Consider the following 18,235-nt stretch of genomic DNA (forward strand, 5'->3'; position numbering starts at 1 on the left):
AAAATACATGTACCTATTGTTATTTATAGAAATTTTAAAATTAATTAATGATTTCTAAACAGTATGTGAAATAAAATGTGATATATAACATACTATAAAAATAAAATTGTTTGAAACGCAAATTGAATATAAATTAAAGAACACAGGAAATTTGATTTACAAAATTAGATGTTTTTAAATATGAAGAAATGTTTCATTTTTTTATAAAGTACTCAATGAAATTGCTTGTGTATACGCAGAATATTAAATTATAAAAATATTTTAGAATAGAGATTAATTATTTATTATACAATTAATCATGGAGCTTAGCTTTATTTTATTTATTTGATCTTGCGATTTAATTGATTTATATAGTGCGCGTTTTCAATTCGAATTATAATTATGTGGTATGTAGAAAAATCGAATGATGAAGCATTAAACAAATTATATGATATTTTAAATATTGCTGAAATATGTTATGTACTAATAACATATACATTTATACCCAGAGTATTAAATTGTTTTAAAGCATTTTAAAGTATAAAGTAATTATGTATTACGATTGATAATATTTATTTTTATTTAAGAATTGAAATTTTTTGTTATGTTAAATATTCGATAAATAATCAAATAAAGTATTTGCCTCTAATTGTATTACGGAAATATTCAATTATACAATTTTAAAATAATTGCGCGCTCGGACTGATAACTGCTAATTACAATAATTATACAAAATAATTGCATTTCATATGATATGTTATACATATAATAATATAATAATAGGGTATGTATATAGAGCGCAAATTACATCCGCTACCTTCTCATTCGCGTCTTATTGTGTGAATGACAAGACTATGGAATGTAGCACGCAGACTATATGTATACCTCATCACCGCCCTAATTATGCTCACCAATGCGTAAAATATTTTGGCAACACACATTATCAATAACAATATTCGGCTTTGATTGAGCGTGCTATTGTTGACGTTGGTTTTGTTTTATCATTTCCGCTTCAATATTTGAACAGGTATAATAATTCTCTGAAACGCTCGAATTCCTTTTCTAAATACCATCACAATTAATATTCGAGATAATTAATATTCGATTAATATTAAGAAATCTATTTTATAATATAATTAACAAATAATTAATTTCTACAATTAATGTATAATATATCGCGATCATTTCAAAACGCATTTTTCGCGTAATTTGTTCATTTATTGAAATAAGAATCGAAATGACAGGAATCTAAATTATAAATTATTATTTTGTTATGATCTTTGCGGACAATAATTTTTTTTAAAGATATTTAGAGTTAAATATATTTCTTCCAATGCTTTATTATTCGACTTTTTGGCAATCTAAGAAGTACGATTCAGATTGAAAATACGTAATAAAACAATCGACTTGCAAGATCAAAAATAAAATAAGAATAAGAATAAATTAATGATTTAATCGTCTAATTAATTGTTTTAAAATAATTAATTCTCCTATATTTTAAAATATTTGTTTCAATTTAATATCCCGTGTACATTATATAATTAATAGTTATACAATTTGATGTTTTCTTAGAGCGTTTTTATTATCGATTTCATTTTCAATTTCGTAATATAATATTTTTACACGAGATTATTTTAAATTATTTTAAATTGTATAACTATTAATTATATAATGTACACGGGATATTAAATTGAAACAAATATTTTCAAATATAGAAGAATTAATTATTTATTAAACAATTAATTAGACAATTAAATCATGGATTTATTCTTATTCTTATTTTATTTTTGATCTTGCAAGTCAATTTCTTAGAGCGTTTTTATTATCGATTTCATTTTCAATTTCGTAATATAATATTTTTACACGAGATTATTTTAAATTAATTAATTATTATTATACGATTTTGTTTGACAAAATATAGACTTTGCAGCATAAACGAAAGCTACGTGCGAACGAAACGACGATAAAACATAATTTCGAGAGTCGTGGGTTTTATAGAGACGGTGCTTGATACGTTTGGTTTCGTCGAGTTTTTGCGTCCAGCAGTCCGTCTTGCAATAATTAGAAGTTTATCGAAATCATTTTATATAAAATCTCATTGAAACATGACAGAAGACTTCCCTCTCCGTTCAATTGATTGGATCCTTTAAAATCAGGGATTTCCAGTCACGAGCGATATATTGGGTAATTCATATTGACATGCGGAAAGGAACGTGGGAAATACCGTATAACAAATAACTTCCCGCAGATGTAATTTTCGAAACCCGATGGTCGCGCTTATTACCGCAGAGATCGGCCATTCAAGGGGGGAAAAGGTTAACGACCGTTTTGCGGTTAAACTGCAATATCTATATGCGCTGTCCGAGCAATTTGTATTTCTCTATAACGTTAATTATACGCAAAAAAATACTTACGGTTCATTAAGAATCGCCCGACAGAGCTGAGAGAAAGGAGCGGCGTGGTGTTTTCGTACAAAGGGACGGTATTAAAATTCTTACATGAATGCGAACAGCGAGAAGGAATGAAGGAAGAGATGAAGAGAGCTGATGGAAGATATACAGGATGTGTCAGAACCGGCGGAAAAGTTTTTAATGGCAGATTTCTGGTATCATTTAGAGACGATTTTTCCTTAGTGAAAATGTTGAGGGAGGCCATCATTTTTAGCATGTTCTCAATTTTTTCTATTATGTATTTTTATAACTAAGTCTTATATTAAAATTCTATTAAGGCAAACTCTACCTAAAATTAATTGAAGAATGTAGTTCTATTAATATTTTATTTCCACAAGGCTTAGTTTCCAAAAAAGCCTTTATTTTTAATTGTTTATAATTCGAAAATTATTGGTGTCTCAATATTTTGAGAGAGACCATCATTTTTAGCATGTTCTCAATTTTTTCTATTATATATTTTTATAACTAAGCCTTATATTAAAATTCTATTAAGGCAAACTCTACTTAAAATTAATTGAAGAATGTAGTGTTCTATTAATATTTTATTTCCACAAGGCTTAGTTTCTCCAAAAAAAGCTTTGATTTTTAACTGCTTCCAATTCAAAAATTATTATTGGTGTCTCGATATTTTCGCTCGGGAACAATTGTCTCCAAATGATACCAGGAATTTAAAATTCCATGAAAAACTTTTCCGCCAGTTCTGGAACACCCTGTATAAGAGAGGAAAAATCGCGAGAGCCACTTTCGCCTTTCAAACGAGCGAAGAGGGAAGATCCGCGAGATGGACGACGCGGATGGCGCGTGTCTCCGCGAATAATTAGCGACGACGCAAATTGGTATCCTCTTTCACTTTCCTTCCCTACTTGCGAGTCATTGCGCGCGATTAATTCGCAAAACGATTATATATTTACACATAATGAGACAGCGCTTCTTACGAGACGCGAGCGTGTACAATTAAGTGTCGCTTGAGTTTAATCTAGATATGTCAGAAACGACTTGAATCTTTTGATAAACTAGCACTCGCGTCTGTTCTTTGCATCTAGGTTTTTGGAGCACGTATGATTGCTATTCTCGCGCGATTATTATACCGTATAATAGACAAACAAAAAATAATGAAAGAGATATTATTGCAATATATAGCTTTTATTTCTTCTTTCTTTAATAGAGTTATTTAAAAAACGACAACCTCTTTTCTCACAATTAATTCACAAGGCATCTTTAAAAGATAACATTCAGAGGGAATGTATTCTAGAAGTAATTTGCCGCGAATTTTTTTTAGCGAAAGTATAACTCCAATCTTAATCATACTGGAATATATAATTACAACGATACGATCTCAATCAGAGCAGACCAGTAGTAATCAAGGACTACATACTTATACGGAAGCTCATTAAGCACGAATATCTTCCTTATACGATAGACACTTGCTTTTTTTATTTGAAAAATAAAACATATGTGTAATAAGATATTCTTTATATACTTTCAAATGCACAAGTTTTTCGCTTGATGATTGATTGGATCGATTATTGCTTTCTCTAATGATTAATTAAAACTATCGCTCTCAATTTCTCTCTTATTCGATGAAATTGCAAAAAAAAAAAAAAAAATTAAAATAAATATTAAAATAAAAAAATATTCAAAAAAATTAAAAAATAAATATTTCGAGGAATTTGCTAACCCTGACTATGCTGGGGCGAATAAAAGCGCGTTTCATCAGCTTGCGGTAGGACAATGTCACAGACGGTGCCTTCTTCACTGTCATTTTGCAACAGTGACAGCAGTGAGATTTTCACGGCAAACGAGAGAGAGACAATTTCTGCACAATTCCCAGATGTAAATTCGATTGTACTTTCTATATCTTTTGTACTTGCGGCAAATCGCCGCGTATACACACGCACAAGTACGGATTTGAAACTGATTTTAAAAGATATTTATTATACGCTGCATAAATACAATATGAATTATATATTTATTGTATATTCGTGCGCAACTCTATTATATAGACTTATTGCACGATCGCTATCGACAACTTGTTCGAACACTTCCCTAATTATATCGCAAGTGTTGCAACATTTAAATAACCGATCGATTATGTATCTATCAATCATTTAACCAGTCGTGTTTTACGTTATAGTAAAAGCAATTTATCTCGCACAGTCACAGATTTGACCGATCTTATTATATTGTGCTATATGTTTTGTTTTATTCTTCTAACGTAATTAATATCGCGCTTTCTATTATATATATTTATCGAAATTCAAATATAATTATAAAATTTTAATATTTATGCGAGACAAAGCAAAACATATTTTCTTGTTACATATATTTGGCCTAGTTATACAATTACGCAAAAATTTTATTTATACAGCTTTTATGTTTACTTCTTTTATATATGTTTGATGACACATATTTTGGTAAATTAAACGAATCGCTACTCTTATGAAATAATTGCATATATTGCTGAATTATTATTTACGTTTATATCACAATGATAATTATAAAAAATATCTCCATATATTGTTAAAATTATTAATTTTATTAGGCATCTAGATAGAAGATTTAGATTGAAAGCAACTGACATACTGTCTTTTATTTATTATTATTATAATAATTTAAACTATTGTGTTTCTGAATAAGTATTATAAGGAAAAGTCTATAAATTAAATTTTTTAATACACTATATTAATCAGCACAAAACCGCTAAATGTATATTCATAAATATTAGCTGAAGTTTCTTAAGTAGGCTAACTAATTTTTCGTTTCTCTTATATAGTTCTGCATTTGATAAAAAATGAATTAAATTTTAGTTAACTGTAACTGTTGCTTATGAAAAACGTTGAAACAAAAAAACGAAGAATTTATCAAATATAGCTTCGTAATCGGCCAATTTTTTTTTTCAAATTAAATCCATAAGATCTCTGTTTGAATATCCATGCCGAAAACGAAGATGTTATGGACGGTAAGAGTGATCGATATTCCGTAGATGATCGTCGGCGAAATCCGGTGCTTTTGCGATCTTTCGCGCCGATTTGAGCTATAGCGCGCGCTGTCACTTACTATACGCAAAATGAAAGGCGGCTTTAATTGCCATTACGGCTACGACGACGACGACGGTGGTGGCGACGAAGACGTCGTCGTCGTCGTCATCTGGAAGTGTGCTGCGAAAATGTGCAGTAATGTAAGAGGGAGAAAGAGAGAGAGAGAGAACAAGAAAGAAGGGGTGCACCTCATTCAGGGAAAAAGAGGGAGGCAAAGAAAAAAAGAGAAAGAGAGAGAGAGAGGGAATGATACAACTAGAGAGAGGGGAAAATGAAAGAGAGTAAGATAGAGAAAGAGAGAAAGAATGACAGTAGGCTCGTTCGCCACACCAGTCAGTGTTTCCCGAACTGCTGTCAGTGACAGTTCCACAATCATGCGGCGCCGAATCGTCGATTATTGATTCGTATTGATCCGTAACGAAGAGATCCTTTTTTTTCTTTTTTTGCTCCAGTAATAGTGTTCGCGTTTTGTTCAATTATTTTTTCAAAAATTAGACACTGTGTTCGGAGAATTTTTCTATTCTCGCGCGGTGCTACGTCACGGACCTTTATTGTTTTTGTTGTTTTGAATAGTTGGAATAAATATGGTGAGTACAATTTTTGTCACGTTGATTATTGAGTCATCGTTAAGTCTTTGGAACTTTCTAATAATTGTAGACACAAATTTTTATTTAAGATATACTTTTTTAACACATAAGACATATGTTGTGTCTTTCATGTTCTTACAAAATTGGAGTCGAAATATTTTTTGTATTTATTTGAGACAATTATATAATCTTAATCATGTTAAAAAATAAATAATTACATACTCATATTTTCATCTTCAACTTATATAACGTAACTCGAAAAAGAAATTAAAGGGGGAGTTAAATTACCATCGCGCCATATTTTTCTGCTCATGACAATTATAAATAATGTAAATTAGATTTAAAATTTAATCGATTAGAAAGAATAATTTTCTAAATTACTCGTGCGTTAAGTAAAAGAGGGTTTCTTCGGTTGGTTCTCATTTCGATCGCCGTACCATCAGAGATCTTTCAAGTAGAGAGATTAGCCGAAACGATTTGCTCCAATTTTGCGAGCATCATGATCGAAAATGAAAGAGAAACAATTTAAAGTCGCTCTCCCGCGACGAAGAGATATTTACGGCAGGATGTCCTGTGTCTAACACGTTTCTCTTTTACACGCGGCTTCATCTTCGAACTGTTTGATCCTTTTTTTTTGCATGACGGAGTTATGTTACATAATCACTCGTCGATTCATGCGGGACCACCGAGGAACCGGTCCGAAAAGAGTTCGATTCAAATGTCGGATTATATAGGTAGACATGGGAGATCGCAATCGCTTGCTCGTGTCATTATTAGGGCAACGATTTTTTTGGAGTTGATCATTCAAATGTATGTTCGCGACGATTATTTACATTTAAATCATCGATCATGTTTTCGTCGCTATTTCGTCGACGTCAAATTCGCCACAAAAAAAAATTAGCTACCATAGCTAAATTTTAGCTGTCCATATATTACATGAAATTTAGTTATCATGTCTAAATTTTAGCTATGACAGCTAATATTTTTTAGCTATAACATTCTCCGTTAAACTATGGCTAAAATATTAGTTACCATAGCTAAAATTCTTTTTTTTCGTGAAGACATTAAATTGATCGAACATTAAGAATTTTTAAATTGATCAAGAAATTTAAAATCGACGAATACAATACACTGTTAATCAGATCAAAGTTGTTGTCGATGAAATAATGTAAATATTGTTCAACGAAATTTGTCTTGCTGATTTGAATGTAACTATTGTCTGCCACAGCGCTTCATAATTATGCACATTTGAATAATTAATTCTAATCTAAGCTGACTTTCAAAATCTGTATGCAATTCGATTTACTGAAGTTAATTGTGCAATCGATGGAATTTTAAATTTATTTTATTTAATTAGCTTAGATCTGTCAATGCTTTCTTCTTGAAAGATTTTACTACGAGTTTAGATAAATATAACATACATATATAAAACTATTTATCTCTAATTATTATAATAAATAATCATTTTACGAACTAATTTAACATAAGAATGTCATAAAGATGTAAAATAAGAATTCTCGAAATTTTAACTTTAACGCTGATTATCATAATTAAGATAAACTGATCTATCGAGTAATAAACACCTCAAAAAAGAATTTAATTAAAATTTCGGATGCGCGAATCGCATCATTTCACAAAAATCTATCCGTTCGAATACAACAAAACGATTCTGCGAAAATGCAAATGAGTATGGCCGTACGTATGTACACGCATATATTGAAGTCCTTTGATGGAGAACTCGTTCTGTCTTTCCGGGTGCTACCTCTCACTTTCGTCGTGCGACGACCTCGTTGACGTATTTTTTTTTTTTTTGACATAACGACATAAATCTTAGCCGAACAGGCATCGAAATCGCCGAGTAATCGCGTGATGTCCTCGTCGCGCGTGGGCGGGTCTTTTCTCTACAGATATGTATATGTATGATTGAAATCATTTGAATGAACGTACAAAAAAATGGATATATCCCATCACAACTTCATTACGTGCCTCGTATAACGTCATGTTATAAGATTCACCTGTTCACGCGCTGTGAAAGCGCACTTTTGAGAATTACCTGTGTAATTGAATCAGTAAATCGGCAAATTTTTTCGCTTTCCACTTTTCATCTCGAGCGAATCTTATCTAATCATAAAAATCTTATTATTTCGTACTAAATGAAAAAAACTAATGTGAGCCCGCGAATAATGTATGTGTTAGTATATGCAATGTTTCGTTTTTCATTAATTTATTTTTAGATAAAATTACCGAAAATTATGCGAGCGATTTGTTGCTTCAAACCATCTGGATTTTTTGCACTTTATTAAGCTCGTCTCGCCATCGTTAATTATTTTTTATCAAATTGTGCAAAATAATATTTTATTTTGCTAAATATCTCTTTCATCGGATTTCTCTTTCTTTTAGAAGATATATCAATATATATTTTTTTTATACGCTGTTGCATCGGTATTTCAGTTTTAATTGGAATTATTATAGAAACTGATACAATCTATTGTATCTATGGATTCTCAATTTATTTATATATTATATTTATTTTCAATATTATAACACTTTATGTTAGTTTCTTACACTGTCTCTACAGTTTATATAATTCTTTTACACAGCTTACACAATGTCAATATTGTTTTTCTCATGGTCATAAATACTAAACAGATCATACGTTCTAATTGCGATTGTAAAATGCCGCTTTGCAATCTCCGCACGGCGCTACAAATCTCTATCGTATTACAACTTTCTATCTCATTCTGCCACGCCTGAAAGTATCGAGTTATATCGAGTACATCGCATATCAATGATTGTAATACCGCGGATAAATTAAGCTAATGGCCGGATTTTTAAACGCGCGCGCGCGTTTTTTTCCAGGGAAATATTAATATTTTTTTGCGAGCGGCAAGAATTGACATTCTTCTTTTTATTCCAAATAAGAGATATATCTCTTATTGTCAGATTCGAAGTCATTCGTGCCTCCGTCGCGAGGATGCAATGGATTGCGCTGAATTATTAATGAGCGTCGTTAATCGTGACCAACCGGTATAACGGTAAAGAAAAAAGGAGAAAAAAGAACTCGTTTCTTTTCTGTTACATCCATCGGTGAAACTTCGAAGAATCGGGTTTTACAACATTTTGCCGTCAAAACACTTTGACATTCACTGCTCTGCGTTGTTGCGGTGCGATATCCCGCTTATTTTGAAATCATTTCGGACATTTTGATGGATGTATAAGATGTAATAGGTTTCTCTTATATGCTGTCGTTATTATAAAATCTGCAAATTTTTTTATAACGCATATAATATCATATTGGTGAGCCATTAGTAACTTTTAAAACATTTTATATATAATTTCAATATCTCCGTCTCTCACTTCAAAACAAATTTATAGTATCTATGAAATAATTCTCAAATAATATTTTTAACGATATTTTTATTCAATGCTACAACATTTGTCTTGCAATTCTACACATGATATCAAATATATTTATTTTCAATTATTCATTTATTTTTTCGTTGAACATTAAATCAGCTTTTATAATGATAATTAATAATATTACCTATCTTAAAGTAAATACGTCTCCTTGAGATTACGCGTTACAATCATTTGATGTGTATGTAGATAGATTCGAGAGATATAAGAGGTTCTTATTAAATGAAATTCTTGAAAAAAATTAGCTTACTGTTAAGAATAAAAATAGACGAATTCGTGCAGAGTCACGATAGGATATACGTGTTTCGCTGTCAGCGAGTGAACGTACGTACAAGTATGCTACCAAATAGGGTGAACTTAGAATAGAAATTCCGGATTCCAGCGGCTTTCTATCGCAATTCCTTTTTTCGCGAAAAAAATTACGACGCCGTATATTGTACCCCATTTATCACAAATTACCGGTGCTGAACTGCATGATGCACGATCTAAACAGGTCTCTGAAATGACATTTAAGCGAGTAAAGTAACGATGTTAATTCAGGGTTGGATAATAACTAGTTAATTAGTTAAAAATTAAAAAAAAGTTAAAAAGTTAATAACTGTTGACTTAGTTTAATTAATTTAAAATGTATTAATTTTTAACTTTAACTAGTTATTTTTTATCTTAAACTTATTAACTTTTTTCCCAAGTTAAATTTTTTTATCTCTGAATATTATTATTGTCTTTTTATAAGTTATAAACGTATTATTTTTCAATTAAAGTATTATATTAATTTTTATGTTCATTTGTCGTCAATTGTAATTACCAAAAAATATATTTCTATATAAAAATAAAAATTTCCTTATCCAACCCTCCGTGAATTGAACTAAAAGCATTGCATATATAATAATAAAGAAATTTTGATTTTTATATAGAAATATATTTTTTAGTAATTACAATTAATGACAAATGAACATAAAAATTAATAATATTTTAGTTTAAAAATAATACGTTTATAAAAAGACAATAATAGTATTCAGAAATTTAAAAATTTAACTGTCAATGTTCTTATTTGAGCCGTTGAACCTTCTTACATTTTATTCTTTATCTTACAAGCAAATAAAAGAAGATTTAATAAAAGATTAAAAAATATGAGATTATAGGAACATATGTGAGATATTGTAAATGTTCTTTTCTTTGATAAGTTTATGTTGCAAACATGCTTGCACGTTTAAGATCTCTTCCGCAGGAAGTGAAGTGAAAGAGTAGGCGTAAAGATTGTCTCTGGAATATAAAGTCGCCTTGAAGAGGAATGCTATCGCGAGAGAACTCGAGAAAAAGGATGAGATAAAGCGTATCTAAGCCACCCACGCAGCCTATTATGAATTTATCAGGTTTTCCACATTTAAAGCATTTAAAATTTAGTAGAAATAAAAGAACATATAAAACCATTTAAAGCATTTAAAATTTAGTAGAAATAAAAGAACATATAAAACCGAATGAAGATAAAAAGTGCGAAGAAAAGATATAGGAAAAGATTATAAGAAAGCAAATTATGAAAACTAAAATAAAAGAATAAGAGTGCAATAAAAAGATATGTATATATATATATATATAAAATATATTAGAAAATTTATATTAAAAAATATAAATATATATTAGGAAATATAACATTAATATGAGATATAATTTATAAGAAAAAATTATAGATGCAAAGAATGATTTCTCTTAAATTACAAGCATAAAAAATTATGAAACTGAGAATAATTTCAAGATAACTTTAGAGCGGAATAAAAAGTTAACGTGCGGTTATTTTTGTAATACTTAAATTATTATTAATAATTATGAAAATTATGAAAATGAAAGATCTTCATCGTACTATGTTGTTACTTTATGTGTGCACGGAAATATTTATATTTAACTGTTATGGATATAATAATACGATAACAAAGACAAGTAGAACAGAAATATCTAGAATGAGAGAAAAGAATAAAACGATATAGAAATGATGGTTCGCGTAAACCGCAACATTCAACTTTAGCTGCTTTCCAAACGTAACCTATATACGTTTATACATATATCTGTTTAAAGAAAATATAACCCTTTTAATCTTGTTATTAACATATGTGTACCAAATTTTTCACAATAAAATATGCGCATTAATTAAAAAAAATTTGGAAGACAATATCGTATTATAATCTATATTATCAATTTAGAAGAAACATTAAAAATTAAATAAAAAAAGTGAAATATGCAACAATTATGTTACATGTAAATATATCTTTTCAGAACTTTATTGCACAATCTCCGATATTAATAAATTATCATATACATACATACATATATATATATATATATATATATATACGATTTTAAAAATAAATGATAAGATACTTGAATTATTGCAATATTAAACTTGGATTCGAGAAAAGAAAATAGGAAGTTGACAGGCTGTCTCCGATAGATCAGCAATATTCAATATGTCCCGCAGGAGGAAACCAGAAGTTTCATAAGCGCGTGACACCAAAGTTCCAAAGACCCCTCCGGCGGAAGTCAGGTGAAAACGGTTTGCAAACGTGCGTAGCCTGAAAACGAATCGATACGCGCGTATTAATAATGTGCGTAAGTGAGGGGCTAATATCGGCCTATAATTTTGAAGCAGACTGATTTTGTTCGTAAAAGATATAATATACAATAATCGACAAGATGACATATTTTATGTGGTATTTTTGTAAAGTGTTACTTACTCTTTTTTGTACATATAATTAATATTTAATAAATAAAAACAAACTGATTTAAATAAATTATAAATTGAAAATTAAAATAAGAGTGTTAAAGGTATAATTTTGAATTTGAAATTTATTTATATATTAAAGAAAATACGTCGCTTGATCAATTTAATTCTTACGTCTTTATGTTTAATCTGTAATTTATAATGTTAAATTTGTTTTATAATTAATCAAATTATGATACATTTATAATAATTAAATAAAATTAATTATGGTAAATGTATAGGTAATATTCTATTCGCACAGTTTACAATTCGTTTTATTCAGCAAAACTATCAAACCCATCACTACTTGAACGCATGTGGCGAGTCGTTCTGACATGAACGAATTTTTTGCTCCAAGTCGGATAGTTTTCAGGTTGAAATGCGTCTCCAGACAGGTTGCTTTATGTAAGTGCTAATGCTGTATAGTATATATATAGATTACCATCGCGATCCTGAAACCGGGATCTTGATGTAGAAGCAAGATCAATCTTAAAAGCGGTAGCTGACGCTGAACGATTGATTATTTAATATAATAAAAACAGAACAAAGAACTTTTGAAGTTGTGACAGGTAGTTACACGGCCACATGTCCGAAGGATAGCAACTTTTATTCCCGAAAGTACCTATTATAGCCGCATCAGGAAATCGCAAAAAATATTTACGAATCTCATTATCAGTTATACGCGGAGATGTAGATGATGTAGATTGATTTTAATGAATACGAATATAATGGAGAAAGAGCGATCGTTTGAAAGATATATTAAATTTGCGTGTGAAAAATGCAGAAAAGTTCATCAATTTGATTTCGTGGAAGGAAGAAATTTGCGGGCGATGCCCGAGTAAATTTTCTTACGAAAGTGCTATACGCAGATTGATAATATCTCATGCGTCATTCAAGGTTAATTAACTTGGAAAGTGAAATTCGTCGCTGTGTTTTTTAGGTTGCTCAATGTACCGCGCTGTTTCGAGGCGTTGTTTTCTTCATTATTCTCACGGCATCGCGTCGTCGACTTTACACATGGAATAACGAACATGTTTTTCTGCTTTTGAAGGCAATGTGTGTCGTATCAAATTAAATATACATATATTAAAAAAAATTATTTGACTTAACAAAATGCTGCGGTCGAATACGTGCAAATAAATGTATTGACATTTATTACATTGGTAATAAGAACTAAATATTTTGTTTAATTGTTACAAAATTATAATTTTGTTCTTATTACATTGACATTTATTTATTACTTTATATTAGTATGTACAAAATTAAACTATATATATATAAAATTACATTTATAGGACGCTTATAAAAATTCATATAAGACAAAAATCTTTGCAAAAAATAATTGTGAAGTATTTAACGTTAAAATTGGATATTTATGATTTTACTAAAACAATCTAAAATTTTATTAATACACAAAATAATGCAAAAATTATTTTATATCGTATAAAATAATTAATACAGTTAATATTAATATTGGTATAGGTTTATGTATTTTTATGAATTTATACTTTAATCATTATTTTTTTGCAAAATAATATATTTTTCTGTGTGTAAATATTTCGGTCGAAAACACCGCTGAATTTATTCCAAAAAGTTGATTTAGTACAAGAACGATAAATTTTGCACTAAGTGGGCCATTTCCAGATTAAAATTCGTTATGTGTTTACACAACATATCGCAAGATATTCTTATATAAAATCTGAGTATAATTAAATCTGAGTATAATTTATATATTTGCTTCCAAAAAGATCAGAACGAAATAAGATTTGACAGCTAGCATCAATGTCAAGAAACATTATGATATCTTAATTGAGACTGACAGATTGCCAATACGATCTTATATTAGAAAGCGGTATATGCAGTATGCAGGATGTCTAAAAGATTAATCTGTTCTTCTTCCGACTATCTTCCATTTATTTGCTTCCTAGTTTTTTTTTAAATCGAATAAGTCCTTGTTAATTTTATTTAATATCTTGATGATCTTGTCTCTCTCGCACTTTGTATGTAAAGAGTAGTTTACTTAAAAATCCCGAAATTGTATTTTTAGAAGTATTAAAAACAGAAAAAAATATTCTATATTTAAAAATCTCTATCTAAAAAAAATTATCAAATCGATTACATGATGTTTCTGCAATGAATAAATCAGTGGAACAATGATGTTTCTATATAACTCTTTTTGCATTTAAAACGTGAGATCTCAAAACATAAAGAAAGAAATACAGTCTAGTAAATATTACATGAGTACATACATGTCGAAACAAAGCGTGCGCTTTGTATGCACTTTGGGAAAAAATAAGAATTGCCGACTCGAAATGGCCGGCAATGCTTATTTTTTTCCCAAAGTGACATATGTAGAAACGCAATTGTGAGCAAATATTATAAGATGAGAAGGGAAAATTCGACAGATAGCAGATTGAAATAATGCATCGTGAAGCAACGTGTTTTCTTATAGTTTTCTAAGATGTTTCTGGAAAGATATAATAATGGGCCGAGTGGTTAGAGAAATTTCACGATGCGAAAAGCGGCGAAACTGCATGTGTTGAAAATGACATTAACGAGTCGGTGCAATTGCAAACGATGCAACTACTTTGTTTTGCAAAAGGCTGTATCATTAACTGTTAAACATGTATCATTAACAGTTTTAATGAGTTTGTTTAACAATCTCGAAAGATCAGTTTCGATTGAAATATCATATTTTGACATTAAAATTTAGTACTAGCTGGAATATTATCCTTTCTAATTTTTGAAATAATTGACATTGAAATAACTTATTTCTAGTTAATTATTTCAATTAATATTTAATTAATATTATTTTAATCAAGAAATTTAGTTAGGTAAGAATATAATTACTTAATATAAAATGTAAATGCAATTAGTGAAAAGTGATTTAATATGTTATTATTAATTACATGTATCTTTTTATACCTAATTATTTCGATGATTTATACAAACACTTATTTATGAACATGCAAGTGCAATTATTTTCGCTAAGATTACACGTATCTTTTCTGCACACATAAGCTAAACCAAAATTAACATACCACTTCATAAAATTATTATAAATAAAATGTTTTTAATTTTGTAATAAATTTTGTGTCTAAATATCACAAAGCATTTAATTTCTGTGTAAATGTCGTAAAATAAAACAATTTTATAAGTTTGATTAGTTAAATTAAAGATAAGCAACCGTTAATATGAACATAATTAAGAAACAAAATGCTTAAAATTAATGCTATTTAATTATTTATGAACATTAGACTATTAACTTTAAAAAAAAGTTTGTAAAGGAAGATGCATAAAATTGAATGAATATTTTAAGCGCATTTCTTTTGTGAGATAAGTTTCTGGTTTATTCTCAGAAAATAATTTGCATTGAACTGCGATAGAACGTGATAGTATAACTTTAATCCAATAATTTCTTCAAGGACATAGACACATGTGAGATTGCGTGAAATGAGAATAGCCTTGAACAATAGATTGAAATAACGAAGAAATTTTGCTTTGATTAAGAATAATAGTCGTGAGATTAACGTAATAAGCCTTCTGATAAAACGTAAGATGTGAAAACACGAAGTTAAAAGAACTTAGATACTTTTTCTTGGAAGGTTGATTGAAGCATGGTCGTTCTTCTCATTACAACTTTACAGTTTTATTATCACTAGCAATCTTTTCTTCCACAAGATTTTATTGATCGCATATTAAAGCGTGTAATTATAATCTTAGATTACGGACAATTATGTGAAGAAAATATATCTAAAACTCATCTTTGAATTTTATATATCTATATTACTGTCATTTTCTCAGATTTGTTAAAATGCTTCATAATAAATAAAAAAGTATATTTATATCTCAAAGTATTTTAGATAAAGTTTCTTTATGTACAGTACTCTCCATAAGTTTAGAAACACCTTATATTTTACAGTTAAACAATCGTATGGCAGCGATCTGAGTAGATTTTTTGTATCAATAAATCGTAAAATATTTAAATAATATACTGATAAAAACATTCCATTAAGTTTATATTCTTGCATGTTACGAATATCTAATTAAAGAATATTCCTTTAGCGAATTTTTTCTTAAATTAAGAGGATCCTTTTGACAGATCTGTGCAGATTTTTCGTATAAATAAATCCTAAAATAAACATCAAATATTTAAATGACATTTATATTTATGACAGATCGCTGCCATGCAATTCTTTAACTGTAAAATGTAAGGTGTTTCCAAACTTATGGAGGGTACTGTATATATAATATTTGAGATATTTTTGTTTGAATTTCGCGTACTGTTTTTAATTAGAAAGTTTCTGGAAGAAAAAACGGGGAACAAATTGTTAAGCCGTGAGAAACGTTAAGAATATAGATTATACTTCGGGAAAGTTCGGCGTAACCATTGAACGTACAAACTAACGGAAACGATTAGAAAAATAATAGATAGTTTCTTCTTTTTTTTCACCGAAAGGCACTTTCACCCGAACCCCGGGTTAAACGTTAATTGGCTGTTAATGAGCGCAATAATTCTCTTTAACGGCAGTAAAAAGTTTCACGCGTGCCCGTAATGTATTGCAACTATATCAGCTACACATTACGCTGTCGATTGCATGGCGATTCTCGTCTTCTAATTACACGATAGGGCGAGTTCAGTTTAAACTGAGAAATGAGGAAACCGTGTGGAAAAATGCATGATTGCGCATCGAGTGTAATGAAAACTCCGAGTGTCGCGAAATAAGCTGCAACTTCAAAGGGCGATATTTTACACAAAGATGAGGGTTTATATTCGATAACTTTATTCTCCCCTATATTACTATAATTATTTTGCATATTAATACATTCGTTATAAATTGGAATAAAATAGTGAATAATGAATAGAATAATAGAACGTTTTATTTCTAATAATTAATTGATTAATTTAGTAGCCGCGTTTTCCCGCAAAAAAATGTCAATCGTTTTAGAATTCTATTAAATTCAGGTGAAAGTAGATAAAAACGGAACGGCGGAATTGTGGGACAAATGAGTAGTAATAAAATGTGGTATACTTTACAGTGTAAACTAAACTCTAAATGTACAAAATAAATGAGCCGTGACCTCGATAGGATTTGCTAAATTAAATAAATGATTGGCTTGTCGTGAAATATTTTCATGAGAAATAGCGTATCTGCTAGCTGTTAAAAATAACAATGATAGTACTAAATTTATATATACTAAAAATATAATTTAATTGAAAAATATTAAAATTGCGTTATTTATTATACATATTAAATTATTATAATTACATGCAAAAAATAATATTTTGAAATATCATAATCATAATGGTTCGTCATTTTGTGGGCATTGTTGAAAATCATTTAGCCTTATTTAAAAGTACATGGAGGAAAATAATTTTTATTTATAAAATTAAATATATATTTTAATATCGTATTTATCATATTAAAATGATTATTTTGAGTTATTATGATCTTTTTGGGACAAAATATTAGTGGCATCATCGATAAAAAATGAAATTCTGTTTTATGACACATATGATTATTCATGATTTTTTAGAAAAGAATATGTGTCAAGTACAAGAATGTGTCAAGTACAAGGCAATTTTATTTAATAACTAAGAATTATACGTATATAAAGTTAATAAGACATAGAATAAGAAAGACATATTCTATTGTCAACTTTAATGGTGAAATAAATGAGTAGAGAATTTTCCCAAGTACGCATATGAATTAATGTCGATAAAGCAAGATAATAATCAGTCGCAGTTACAATAATGTACAAATTACATGTCATTGCACATCGGAGAAAACACGAAGATCAAAGGTGAGCGTTTTAAGATCGCCGGGAAAAAGAAGAGAAGAGTCTCATTGCACCTCATTAAAGTGGAGTACGTTTCGCGTACAGCATCTTAATTGTTGCATCAGCGTGAAGTGCACAAATTACCATTAATGCGTCAAATATGTATACGGCGAGAGCGCCTCGCCTTTCAAGTTTCCATAATCGATCTGACGCACCGCGACGAGAATTATT

General features: G+C 29.3%; 1 protein-coding gene across 1 annotated transcript in view; it reads left to right on the forward strand.

Moving 5' to 3' along the window:
* The first annotated feature begins 5,675 nt into the window (after positions 1 to 5,675).
* The window catches only part of Cht7 (chitinase 7), a 30,194-nt gene continuing 17,634 nt past the window's right edge, over positions 5,676 to 18,235 (forward strand). The window contains 1 exon segment of the mRNA XM_085487798.1: positions 5,676 to 6,054. Coding sequence (XP_085343924.1) covers positions 6,052 to 6,054 — 3 coding nt within the window. The 5' untranslated portion in view covers positions 5,676 to 6,051.

Source organism: Nylanderia fulva, unplaced genomic scaffold (genome assembly GCF_048542155.1).
Source record: "Nylanderia fulva isolate GAGA-0341 unplaced genomic scaffold, ASM4854215v1 Scaffold6, whole genome shotgun sequence".
NCBI classification, from domain to species: domain Eukaryota; kingdom Metazoa; phylum Arthropoda; class Insecta; order Hymenoptera; family Formicidae; genus Nylanderia; species Nylanderia fulva.